At 37.1% G+C, this 14,339-nt stretch overlaps 1 protein-coding gene across 1 annotated transcript in view; it reads left to right on the top strand.

Annotated features, from left to right (window-relative positions):
* Nucleotides 1-14,339, top strand: part of LOC139322774 (SAM and SH3 domain-containing protein 1-like) — a 629,849-nt gene that overhangs the window by 606,332 nt on the left and 9,178 nt on the right. Inside the window, exons 12-15 of the mRNA XM_070951997.1 lie at nt 3,305-3,451; nt 8,289-8,424; nt 9,635-9,804; nt 11,505-11,714. Coding sequence (XP_070808098.1) covers nt 3,305-3,451; nt 8,289-8,424; nt 9,635-9,804; nt 11,505-11,714 — 663 coding nt within the window. The remainder of the gene's footprint in view (nt 1-3,304; nt 3,452-8,288; nt 8,425-9,634; nt 9,805-11,504; nt 11,715-14,339) is intronic.

Raw genomic sequence — 14,339 nt, 5'->3', positions numbered from 1 at the left:
TGACTATAGGGATAGTAATGGCAGTGGGACTAAACAGCTAAGATCATCATGTTTAGTCTTTGAAGGACTATGCATATCACTGGTCCTGTCTGATGAACAGGAATGGAGAAATTAAATTATTCCTGGTTGTTGCCAGTTTTATGTTATTGAGTGTATATCTATTTCAACCCAAAAACAATTGCAGTTAACACCTAAAATTCAAAACAGCTTTTTAAAATTCATAGCCATTAATTTGTGTTGCAGAAATTAGAAATGCTCAACCAACAAATAATATGAGAAATTTGCATTTCAAGAACATTATTTGCATTTCTTGTAGACTGCCATAATCGAAAGTTATGTCTAAAAACCTTTTTTTTTTTTGATTTTCTGCCAATGAATTGCTTATTCAAATGAACTGTGGATTGGAGAAGAGACAGGATTTAGACAGATGGGAAGAGCAGGAAAGAACAAAGGAAGGAATGTTATTTATATAATGTATAGATATGTTCTCTCTGCCATGTGACAAACAAATTCACCTGGAAAGAATGCAAGGGAGAATGTAGATCAAGAAAAGAAAATTGTGGGAAGCAATGATTTTCTGATCTAATTTGGAGATTCTCTGGGTGCCTTGAATTAAAAAAGAGGATGGGGAGTTGATCTCATCCTTTCGTCTCTAAATATTGCTGCCTTTTGTGCTGAATGGCAACTCATCCATGTGACTTTGTGGTGTTCACAGAATCATATTCTGAGAAATGGTTACTGATGTATAATTTCACTCTGAAACGGTAATACAGTATTCCTTTAACATTAGGCAAGTCTTTCTCATGAATGACCGTGATCTTCTTTTGCTTGTTTTTTTGGGACTACATTTTTTCCCCTTTTCATTTTTTTCCCCTGCCTTTGTGTATCTAGATTGGTTTTTCCTGCTCCAGGAGCCAATATTGTGGTTTTGTTGAGCATTTGGGGATTTAGTAGGGCAGGCAAGGGAGGATTGAAATTAATTGTAATTCCGTTACTAAAACACATCCTTCTCCTGTCCAACTGAATCCAAACCATCGAGTTCCTGAATTGCCACAAAGTGATCTCTGTATAGATGGGAAAAGGAATTGTCTCTGAAAACATCTGGGCTGAATCCCTGGCCAGATGGAAAGTCTCTGGAGGTTGGGGGTGAAACACAGCTGCTGCAGGAGGATGGATCTCTAGAACACAAGCATAGGAAAGAAGCAAGTTCTAGCGAGTTTGGAGCTTCCCTGTCCACTACTTAAACAAAACGAAAGCCTTCTATCGATCTTTGTTTTTACTTTCATCTCTCTAGTTAGGAATCTTTCTCTCTCCATCCATCCTGGAACATAAAGCCATTGTATGAAACTGTTCTGCAACAGGTTCCAGCAATGCAAAGTGAAGCAATTCTTCAGACAGCTCATTCATTTTTTTTGGGATATCCCTATCAATAGGGCCGGTGATATGAATGGAAAATTCACCAAAATATATATTTCAGGATGATAGGCCTTTCCATTTTCATGCCATGTGTACTTCCAAAGGCATCTGAATTTTGTCAATGTGGGACTGGGTCTGGTCCAGTTTGAATTGCTTTAATCATTAATCTAATTAATCTACAACAGTTCTGGTTGCCTTTCATCCTAATTTTTCCCAGCTTTCTTGACCATTCTCCTTTTCACTTACTGCTTTTGAAGGTCATGTAATCATAATTACAGTAGATGTTCTTTTTTTCCTATTCAGTACCCATAACTTTACTTGGTGGGGATGTTCTCACACAGTAAGAGAGAGATTTTCTTATCCCAAGACCAATATTAGGCTTCCCTTGCACTTGAGCATCATGTGACTAGATTAATTCGGCCGTCAGATGACTATGTGTGAGGTCAGTTAGCCACAGTCAGTTAAATCTATATAGAATTTAGGTAGGCAGAACACAATCAACCTTATAAACAAGCGTTCATCTCAGCCAAAAACTAAGAGTATTCCAAAAATTGATCTTAATGTGAAAGTAACAGATACAGGATGTGAGCTGCACTTCAAATAGCTTTTCATAACTTCCAAAATGTTTAAAAAGAAAGGACAAGAAAAAAGGAAAGTTAGCTGAAGAACAATATATATTGAGCAATACTGATGTAAATGAGTTTCATACAAGGATCTTATGAGGGGGGTACAACTGTAATGTTCTCTCTCCAGAAGTTGGCAGAGACATACCTAATGGAAAACGATTGGATTATGCCACTTGTGTTATTAAATAAAAATGCATGCATGCAGGAATTATGTTATTTAGCATTCTGCCAATGAGTATAACATTAAAATCAATATAGGTGGCTAAATTGAAGATATTGGCTGTGTGGTGACATTTGTCCCACTTTGTATGTAATGGGTTATTCTGGCTCAATGCCCATCAGGATTGTTATACTACACGGTGATGAACTCACAATGACATTTTAAGTGATGGCTTAAGAATTGGAAGACAAGCATCATAGGGTAGTCAACATGTAATAACTAACTCCCCTTTCTTCCATTATTTATCCCACTGAGAAGAATTTCAAGGAAAACATTGCAAATATTGTCCAAGGGAAAACACAGATTCTTGGGAAAAAGTGGTCTGGTCAGAAGAACAATATATAATTCTCCCCTATTGCATCCACCTAACCCACCAGGATGGGAAGGCAGAGCATGTTATGAGTCCCATCGATTAGAAATGTACATCTGAAGGGACCATGAAGGAGGGCCTAGGGATTGGTGGTAAACCCTTCTTTATGGAACATCATTCCTCCTCAGCTCCAATTGGCCTCCACCCTGTTCTGAAAGGCCCTAAAAATGTGATTTTGCCAGCAGGCCTAGGGACTACGAATGGAAATGGAGCTGCTTCAAGTGGCTGATTTGATTGTATTGTTGCTGCCATGGAGGATGGGTGTATGTGTGTATGTTTCTGTGGGTGGTATTTTTATGGGTTTTTATTATATGATGGATTTTTTAAAAAAAATATTGTAAGCTGCCTGGAGTGACCTATCTGTGAGTTGGGCAGCTATATAAATATTGTTTAATACAGGGTTCTCCAACCTTGGCACCTTTATGACTTGTGGATTTCAACTCCCAGAATTCCTCAGCCAGCGCATGCTGGCTGAGGAATTCTGGCAGTTGAAGTCCACATGTCATAAAGGTGCCAAGGTTGGAGAACCCTGGTTTAATAAATAAATAAATAACATGTTTTGGGAATCTGCAATTTGAACAATCTTTGTAAGGTACGCTAAGTCTGAGAATGGCCACAGAAGGATAAAGATGAGAAGCTGCTCTTTGTTTCAACTTCCCTTTCTTTTGACAGGGAAAGGATGGTGATTTTGTCTATAAAGAAGTGATCAAATCCCCTTCGACTTCCCGCATCTCCCTTGGCAAGAAGGTGAAATCTGTAAAAGAAACCATGAAGAAAAGAATGTCTAAAAAATACAGCAGCAGCAACTTGTCAGAGCAGGTATGCCAGTTTGTTTGTTCCTGTTGGTTTGAAAATGAAATCACTTCTCCAGCCTCTTTTGAGGCCTCATGAAAAGGTACAACAGCATTTACTTGAAAACCTCCCCAGGGGTATCATGTACTAAACCAATTCCGAGGCCTTTCAAAACTAGTTACTGTGAAAAGAGCCTCAATAAAATCATAAAAGGAAGGTAAGATTGAGTTAAGCCAGTAAAATTTACGATTTCATTTGATATGCGGTGGTAGTTCCCATGTTATAAAGAATGACTGAGTTGATATATATCCTGAGCAAGTCTCTAACATTGTCAAAATGCAAGCAACATCCAAATCAAGGGTCTCTAACCTTTTTGAGCTAGTGGGAACACTTCAAAGAAGGAGCAGGAGGGGCATTTTCTCCAAATGGTCCCCGAAAGGACTCTGGTCAGTCTCAAAACACCTATTTATCAAAAGCCAACCCCATCACTGGACTGCACTTTATTTTATAAATCCCTTGGGACTCTGGACATCTAACTTCAGTTTGTGCTTTCCTCTATAGCATGTTAGTTCCCATTGATTTTTTTTCTAATAAAAGATATAAACATGGATTACAAAGAATTTACCAATGCCAAGAAATATGGCTGAGGAACATAAGAGGGGTGGGGGAGCTCCAGGATCCAAAACATAGCACCATGCCCTTTACATTCCAAGTGAAAAGCTTGAAAATCCTTAGAAATGTAACATTTCACTTACTTGATTAAATGTATTTTGTCCCTGTGTCCAGAAAAAAAGTTACACTCGTTTTAATGAAAGTAGCAGAAACATCAATCAGTAACATACTTTCTCATTATTTAAATGTGGAATACAGTAGCAGTTTAAAACAAACGATCTACAGTAACTAATAAATATATTAACATATAAAAGTATAAGAAATACTGGATATTTTTTTTACTAATGAATAATACAAGAAACATTAGGCTGGATATCTTGTCCATACAGAAAAATCTTGTATTGTATCTGTTATATGATTTCATCATCTTTTAATTGATTTAAGGAAAATTCCACTCTAGTGTAAAATCTCTGTAATTGCATCATGCTTATTAGTCCTTATTACAAATACTCATTCCATTAATTTTAGTTCATTGAAAATGAATAGTACTTTTTTTATAGTTCCCTAATGTTTTAGGATAGAATGGTAGCTTAAATGAAAAATACATAGTTGTATGTATGAATAAAAATAAAAAAACAGATAGCCATGAACTATGTAAATATTCTGCCCTGTTAGGAATGATATGTCAACATCTAAATAGAGAGATCATTAAATTTGATCATGGAAAGCAACATGCAGCTTTGACATCTGTGCAATCTGAAGGCTTTACCATGAGGTTATCTGAGTAGCCCATAGCGGGTCAAAAAGGAAGTCAGCAACTTTTTAAATGAGCAGAGTATGCTGAATGAAAAAAACCTACATTTTTCCTTTGCAATACGCTTAATTCTGTTATTACCGAGATCTATGATGATCGTTGATTCCTTTAAAACTCCTTTTTTCAATTTTCCCTGGCTAAAATCAATTCGTTTTTCCAAGCTTGTTGCTTTTGGCAAATTTCACTCAATTTAGTTTGGGAGGCTGTCAAAACAGCCAACATTTTTATTGTTATTTTTTCATCAGTCTTTCCACTTCAACTACAGTAAAAACATAACAAGTCATCAGGCATCAGCTGGGAAAACAGTTAATATTGATGAAATATCGCCCTCTAGAGGCCTATCAAATAATCCAGTTGCTATAGTAGGCCATTATATTTTGCATTCAGGAGTAGAAGAATGCTGATCTTTGATACCCAAAGCAATCTGAACGTGTTCGTGATCTCTGAGATACCTTTATATTGCCAAGCTAAATTCAGTCCCTCACTCTTATCTGTAATGATATGGGATAGATACAGATTTCAGGGCAGAAAGGCTCTGTGGAGGTACAATAGACTTTCACTGGGAATTTGGATCTGCAAGTTGCTGCAAACAAACAAAAAAATATAAATAGTTTGTGGCTCTATACAGGAACAAGGCAGTCCTCATATCCATCCTGAAGTCCTTTGTTGTATAGCAGACCATCACAGTAATACCAGACTTCCAGCAGAAAACAAAGCCATTTGTTGGCTGAGGCGGTGCAAATGGCAAATGGCCTAGCTGGATTCTGACATTGACTACTATCCCAATATAGTGTTTGCAAAGAAATATTTCTTCTGTAATAGAAATCCCAATTCCTGCCCATGTTGTTAATTTTAATCAAAGAAAAGCAAATGTGACAATCCCAAGTATTATACAGGACAGTTGTTAAATGAGTTTTGCCTCATTTTATGATCTTTGCCACAGTTGTTAAGTGAATCACTGCAGTTGTTAAGTAAGTAACACAGTTGTTAAATGAATCTGGCTTCCCCATTGACTTTCCTTGTCAGAAAATCACACAAGTTGATCACATTGACCCTGAGACACTCTAACCATCATAAATACGAGTCAGTTGCTAAGCGTCTGGATTTTGATCACGTGACTATGGGAATGCTGCAACGGTCCTAAGTTTGAAAGACAGTCATAAGTCACTTTTTCAGTGATGTTGTAAATTCAAAGAGTCACTAAATGAACTGTTATAAGTTGAGGACTACCTGTATATCAGAAGGAACAGCGTATTTATGTTATCCATTTTTGAAATTTCTGAATCTCGGCCTTTCAGAGAAAGTTAACAATTCTACACATCTTTTTAAAAAGCAGAACTTATTATAAAAATGCATTTAGCTATGTGCACATAGTAAAATAGAATATCTTGTTCTATAAGAGCCTTGATAGTACAGTGGTCTAAGCACCCTGTTAATAACACAGCTGCCTGCAATTACTGCTGGTTCGAATCTCTCCAAGGCTCAAGGTTGACTCAGCCTTCCATCCTTTCTAAGGTAGGTGAAATGAGGACCCAGTTTGTGGGGGCAATAAGCTGACTTTGTATAAATATACAAAAGTATGAAGGCTATTGCTTAACGCATTGTAAGCCGCCCTGAGTCTCCGGAGAAGGGCGGCATATAAATCTTTTTTTAAAAAAAAAAAAAAAGCCAGTCTGAAAAATGGAATGCTTGAAAATGTTAAGTTGATTTTATTTTTAAGCATAAGAACGCAACCCAAAGTACTGTTATCAGGAAGGATGATCTGCTCTGAGACTATCATACCAGCTGCTCATAATAGTAAATTCTCAGATAGATAGTTTGAGATGAGGATGTTTGTTACGCTTAAAAACTCCCCTCAAGACTATGCAGGACAATATTTCTAGAGTGTTATTTGGCTGGCAAAATGGATTTTTAATCCCCTCCTTTCCAAGCCTCCCAAATCTGCAGAACGGTGACCTCCTGAAGCAACTTTCACAAGTTCGTGCAGAGATCATGGGTAGCCATAGGAAGGAGGAATTCTATCAAAAGAGAAATCCATACATATATTGGATATAGCCTATAATATAGATAGAAAACAACGAATTCCATGTTCCTCCCCAGAGCTTTGGCTTTGTAGATGATCTTACAATTTCAGAATTGGGAAAGAAGCAATACTATACAACACTGGTTTTATGGCTCAGTCCAATGATTTGACTTCTGCAGGGTTCCAATGACCAATACTTCTCTAGTAAGAATGTACAAATAGGTCTTCGAAATTAATGGAGCAAAATTATTTAAAATATAAGAAAGATAGATCTTCGGAAAAACAGAAGTCACTTTCTAACTAAAGGTTTGTGGCTTTGGTTTTCTCTGGAGAGTTGCTTGATTTGTGGGAAGATATTTCCTGATGACACTGCACTACACAAATAATAGGCTTCATCAGATGGTTTGTGATTGCATGTCAGTGGAATAGCCAGCAATTCTTGATATCAGCAGGTTTCTTTAATTCTTTGCTGCGGGTATTCTAGAGTAGTCTACAACATTATTTTTAACACCTTCTATCAATACCTTCTGCTTTTTAAAATGTACACGCACCCCCATATCCACACACTAAGTACTCTTCTAAATGCAGATTGGTTCAAAAATTACTGTTCACATCCTTTTGGATCTATTTTGGTATCTAATTGAATAAATGAAGATGAGAAATGCACATTATTTTTCATGTAAAGAATTTTTGGTTGGTTTACCATTTTCAAAACCAAATTGCGGTACTAGACTAACATTCATTCATTCCACCACAATAACGCTTTTGATTATTTACTCCAAATAATAATACTTTTGTTACTTCATCAACCATTTAGTTAATATTGAACATGTATAAAGTACGTTAAATGAAATATTTTCCAAAGGAAACTGAAAATAGTCTTGGACTAGGAAACCCTTCAAATTTGAAAGAAAAATCTAGATTAAATCCTATATCTCTCTCTATCTTAAAACAATAGATTAGACAACACACATTAGAAATGTGGGAATCTCAAGTGCAAAATAGAACACAATTCTGAATTGTTCAAATGTGCTGAACACATTGACCTGTTAGGTTCACTTATCACAAGATAACTTTTTGTAGAGATGAAAAACCTGTGTGCAAATTAGGAAGAGATTTCCTTCAGCTATAGGAAAATAGCTGGGTTTAGGTTCTCTTCAGATATCATTTTCTGTGTGACCCTTATCCTGATCGTCTCATGATTCAGGAACACTGCTTTCTTGTCATTTACTGTTTCTTTTTAGCTTACAAGAGGTAAAAAAGGAAATGATAGATAATTGCTGCTTTTTGCATCATAGTTGACGCCAGATCCATAGCAATGAATTCTAGGGTACAGCAGAATTTTAAAACCACACAAACCAATAGTTTGAGTACATGGGAAATTTAATATTAATGGTGAAGTTTTTGTCTTTCAGGAACCCAATTTGGATGTAAGGCCAGAGTCTCTTCAGGCACCACAGCCAGATACCGATACTTTGGATAAACCAAAGTTGAAAGCTGGTGGTTCAGTAGAAAGTTTGCGAAGTTCCCTCAGCGGTCAAAGCTCCATGAGTAAGTAATGTATATAAAGTCAGCTATGCTCAATTTAGATGTAAAAATCTCAACCTAAGGAAACATGGCCTAGACCAGATGCTAATACTTTGTTCATATTCACTGCCTTCATCATTCTTCTTTGCCCCATGTTTAGCTGCATCTATTGTGGGAGTTAATTATTTCAAGGGTTTTTTTTAAGTGGTTTGCCATTGCCTCCTTCCTAGGGCTGAGGAAAAGTGATTGGCCCAAGGTTACCCAGCTGGCTTTCTACTTAAGGTGGGATTAGAACTAACTGGCTCATATTCTAGCCTGGTGCCTTAACCACTGGACCAAATTGACTGTCATAGATAGTAGGGATTATTATCAGAGGGGGTTTTGTGGCTTTTCATTTACGAAGTAGTAGGGGGCTCAATTGAAGACTAGGATCTGCGTTAAGGTTTGGGGAGAAGCAGAAGTTGTGCTAAAGTAAGAGCAGCCACACCAAATAGATTTGTAAACCACCCAGAGTCGCTTAGGTGAGATAGGGGGTGTAGAATTTTGATAAATGAATTTAAATAAACAAATAAATGAATCTCTGGTGAGCTAATCAGATCAGCATCAGATTAGATTTATTTATTTATTTATTATATTTCTATACCGCCTTTCTCCCGTAGGACTCAAGGCGGTGTACAGTCAAGAAAAATATAGACACACAAACATCATAAAATTGCTAATTAAAATTGTTACTTAGTTTGGTCAATTAAATAAAACCCAGAATTAGATAACATTTAAAAAATCATTTGCATGTTTGTATGTTTAGCCCTGCCTGTTGGAACATCAGGGTCTTGAGGGCACGGCGGAAAACACGGAGATCAGGGATATTCCGTATCTCCGGGGGCAGTTCATTCCAAAGGGTTGGAGCCCCCACAGAGAAGGCCCTCCCCCTGGGAGTCGCCAGTCGACATAATTTGACTGACGGTACCCTGAGTAGTCCCTCCCTGTGAGAACGAACTGGTCGGTGGGAGGCTATTGGTGGCAAAAGACGGTCTCGTAGATGCTAAAATTGCCATTAAAGAAGCAAGAAGCTATAAGATCTATTGTGTTTGCTGTTCTAATCACACCTAGAATGGTGGTGTTAGACTAGTGCCAGAGGAATGTTCTTGACATCTTATGGGATTACACATATTGAGATCTGCTTGTTATCTTTTGCAGTTCCTTTACTTTTTTACCTTTTTTCCTGCACAAATAGGTGGGCAGACGGTAAGCACAACTGACTCTTCAACCAGCAATAGAGAGAGCGTCAAGTCTGAGGATGGTGATGATGAGGAGCTTGCGTACCGAGGGCCTTTCTGTGGTCGTGCCAGGGTTCACACTGACTTTACCCCCAGCCCTTATGATACGGATTCTCTTAAACTCAAGGTACTTTTCATGAACTAACCAACAAATTTGAATTAAGGGATATTGCTTAAAAAGGTACTGAATGTTCTCCAAATGTTCCATAGTTGGACCTAAGATTTCGTAGAAAGGGCTACCTATCCAAAGCTCCTTGATACACTAGTTTCTCATTTTTACAAATGTTGAACAGCAGCTTTAAAATCATTATCTGACTATTTTTAAAATGGTTATAGCAATAGCACTTAGACTTATATACTGCTTCATAGTGCTTTATAGCCCTCTCTAAGCAGTTTATAGAGTCAACATATTGCCCCCAACAATCTGGGTCCTCATTTTACCCACCTCAGAAGGATGGAAGGCTGAGTCAGCCTTGAGCCTGGTGAGATTCGATCTGCCAAACTGCTGGCAGCTGGTGATCAGCAGAAGTAGCCTGCAGTACTGCACTCTAACCATTGCACCACTGCGGCTCTTATGAAACTACTTTGTTGTAATGTAAAGTGCATTTCTTTCTTTCTTCAAGTGGTTTTATATGGCTGCCCATCTCCCTAATAAAACTCTGAGTGGGTAATGAAAATTTTAAAATACAGTATAAATACAATATAACAATGCACATCTAGACCAACTACAGTACAAGGTGGCCCTAAAGCCACCATACACCAACATTGTGGGTTCTTGACCCCCCTCCTTCCCTCCCCCAATGTTCATTAAAATAGCTAGGTCTTCAATGCTTTCTTAAAGGTGAGCAGTGTCAGGTTTAACCAAGCCTTGGATGGTATGGTGTTCCAGAGTACAGGTGCAGCCACAGAAAAGCTACACATCCAGGATCCTATTAGATGCAATCCCTGACTGATGGGTCCTTGAACATATCCTTCTCACCTGACCTAATGGGATACATTCAAACAATGAGAGTAAGGCAGTCCCTCAAATACCTGTTCTGATTCATTCATATTCTCTCTCCTTCACTTTTTTCTGGATAATTGATTATATGACTCTTCATTCAGGCTGGAAAAGTCAACCAACCCAAGTATTTATTTTTATAGAAAAGATCCTGTAAAAGGCAGGAACACGAGTGTGGGTCAAAAATTGAGCCAATAGTGACAGGTGATTTTAGTTCCTTTTTTTTTTTTTTTTAATTTGATTTATATGCCGCCCTTCTCCGGAGACTCAGGGCGGCTTACAATGCGTTAAGCAATAGCCTTCATTCTTTTGTATATTTTATACAAAGTCAGCTTATTGCCCCCACAAACTGGGTCCTCATTTCACCTACCTTAGAAAGGATGGAAGGCTGAGTCAACCTTGAGCCTTGGAGAGATTCGAACCAGCAGAAATTGCAGGCAGCTGTGTTAATAACAGGGTGCACTAAACCACTGTACTATCAAGGCTCTTTTGTCAAAAATTTATACTTTTGACAAAAAATATTTTCAGATATAAATTTCTCCCGTGTAAATACTTAGTCATGAAGACGCATGCCGAAGATAATTTTTAAAAAATCTATACAGATGGTTTTTAAAAAAAAAAAAAAAAAATACAGAGATGTTGTTTATGTTGTTAAAATGCTACAGAATTAAGAAGTGACCTGTGAAGTCTCTTTATGTAAAGAAAAAATAATTGAGCCGTCCTTTTATTGGCGTAGTTTCATTTTTTTTCCTCTATGTGTACAATAGGGGCTATCTGGATTGATTTAGTAGATCCCTTAGATGTATCCTTTATTTTCTCAACTACAGAAGGGTGATATTATTGATATAATTAGCAAGCCTCCCATGGGCACGTGGATGGGTCTTCTGAACAATAAAGTTGGTACTTTCAAATTCATCTATGTGGATGTGTTAAATGAAGAGGAAGAAAAACCCAAGAGGCCCACAAGGAGGCGCCGAAAAGGAAGATTACAGCAACCCAAATCTGTTGAGGATCTCCTTGATCGCATCAATTTAAAGGTTAATTTCATTTTTTTCCCTATTTCTTGGGTCTTATAAGAAAGGCTCGTTTGCTCTCTATGTAGGCAAGGATGATTATCCTTCAGTAGTTATCAGCTTCAGGTAGCCAGGTGTGTGACAAAGGATTGTTGGAATTTTGGATCAAAATATCCAGAGGAAATTTACTCACTCCCACGTGTGAATTTTTGAGCATATGTAAACATTTTAAACTCCTCTTCTATTGCTTTTGTTTTGAACAAATTGAATTGTTGTATACCTGTCATGGAAGCCAACCCACCCAGTCTACATTATACGTATTAAATCAGATTTGTCTTCCTGTACTAAAGCTCATCTTCTTTATTTCCTGTAGTCTAATCATTAATTTATAGTAGTTTAATAGCCCAGGTAAAAAAGTATTCCTCATTCTTTTCAGAGTGCAGAAAGCTTGATCTGAAGCTTTTCTTAAGGGTTTTACTTGCCAACTCCCAGTGGGTTCAATTTAAAGCTCTCCCCAATAGGCTCAACGTGTTTCAGCCAAATTCCAATCCTTTTTTACCAAACATTACGAGGTGCAACCCATTTCATGCCAGCAGTTGATTCTCTAGATAATGCAACCGTAGCCCTAGAAATTATTTGAATAGCTGATGATCCATTTCCAGTATTCTTGTTTTCCTCCTCAGTCCCCTCATTACCTAACACTGAAATTATCAATTCCAGATAATTAAGCCTCTTATGGATTTTATTTATTAAACATTTTTTAATTTGTTTTGCTTCATGCTTATTTTCAGATGGAGTTGACAAACTTACTTCTTTTTATCCTTTTCATGCTCTGCTATTAAAGTGGAGTAACTTTTTAAAAGCAAGCTGATTTTAGATTATTGGATTCTCAATTCCACAGCAGGAATAATGTACCCAATTTAGTGGATAATACTCCCTGTGGTTAAATCTCTACAGATGTTCTGTGATCACATATTGTGTTTTCTTAGTATATAGTATACTTGTTATTTTATATTGTCAATAATTCCATTTGTTTTCTCTCCTAAATTGCTTGATAAGCTATTTGTCACAGTTTTGTTTACAGAAACAGTTATTGATGCATAGTTTTTAATTTACTTTTCTAGAAAGATTTATTATACCTGCTCTGCCTTTGTTTTGTTTAAATTCTGTTTGATGTTAAGACTCTGAAAGAGCCAGGAATAAATTAAGCTATTCAATGAATAATTCCGTCTGCTCAGCAAGGATGGATAGATGGACTCGGTCTCAGACTTTTTCTGTAATCAAGTGTGGCTCCCCCAAACATCATTAAAATGTAATCACAGCTAAAATTTTGTCTGTAAAGAAAGAAAAACAAATCATTAAACAAAACAAAGGTTTACAGGAGAGTGAAAGCAAGAAGAATTCAGGAGATATTAAAACATTATAGCCATTGGGAAGGCTGCAAGGATCAAATGTCTAAGGAAAGAGATAGTAGGCCTTTTGAAAAAAGAATTCCAACATCAATGAGACAATAATCCAACTGTGGAGCAGTGAAGGAAAAGCAAACTTTTTTGAGAAGCTGTTACCTGTCTCCCCAAAGCCCTCTTACATTTTTTTTATTGCCAGTAAAGCTACTTGAATAGAAGAGAGCAATTGCTAACAGCTGGGCTTCTGGCAAGAAAGATGTTTTTTATTACAGCAGCTGTCTAAAATAAATCCATAGTCTCCATTCCGAGCTATAATATGTGCAACTACCTCACTCTAGAGGTATCTCAGCAATCTTGCCCTAACTAAAACACATTCAGGTGGAACATGCCCAGGCTACCATCATTTTTTTCTTCTGCTCATTACCATCCTTGAAATGTAATTTTTCATAAAAGATAGACTACTCTTCATGTGCAACAAATGTCTCTTCATTTCTTCTTATAGATTTTATTCAGTCAAAAGTTAAAATGAGGAGGAAATGCAAAGATATATTTTTTTTTCATATTTCAAATAAATAGGAGCATATTATGCATGATGTTTAAATAAAAAATTTGCTGTATTTGTTTTTGACCTCACTGGATAGGCTTTCAAACTTTCATTGGTTTTTAGAAAAGACTAGCTGCAGCCATCTCTGCATACAATATTTGCATGTAACTAAAGCATGTGCTGTGATATCTGCTTCCAATGAAGGAAGAGTTAATGTATTTGACTGTGCGGTCAAGTTGTGGTGACTCTTAGCAATCACATACAGGTAGTCCTCAGCCTATGGCCTGTCTCTTAGCAATCATTTAAAGTTATGTCAGACTCTGGAAAAGTTACTCATGATCAGATTCAAAGTTCCAATAGACACCATCCCCGAAGTCACATAAACACATTTTGAGTGCTCAGTAACTGGCCGCCATTTATGGCAACATCCTGTGGTTACATGACCATCATTTACTATGTTTTTGCCTGAAACCAGCATTTACTTCTGATTTCTAGCAGGAAAACTGAATAATAGGTTCACTTAACAACTGTGTGGCATTCGTTTTATGACTGAGGCATTCACTTAATGACCACAAAAGATAGTAAAATCAGGTGCAGTTGCATGGTAATCTGCTTTTTAACCATTGCGAATTATGAGTGTAATTACGGGCTCAGTTATAAGCTGAGAATTACCTGTACATAGACTTTTCTCCAAGAATT

Source organism: Pituophis catenifer, unplaced genomic scaffold (genome assembly GCF_029215685.1).
Source record: "Pituophis catenifer annectens isolate HBS135680 unplaced genomic scaffold, rPitCat1.0.hap2 SCAF_1, whole genome shotgun sequence".
Lineage (NCBI taxonomy): Eukaryota > Metazoa > Chordata > Lepidosauria > Squamata > Colubridae > Pituophis > Pituophis catenifer.
Note: the sequence above shows the minus strand (reverse complement) of the source record. Positions and strands in the feature narration are given on the sequence as shown.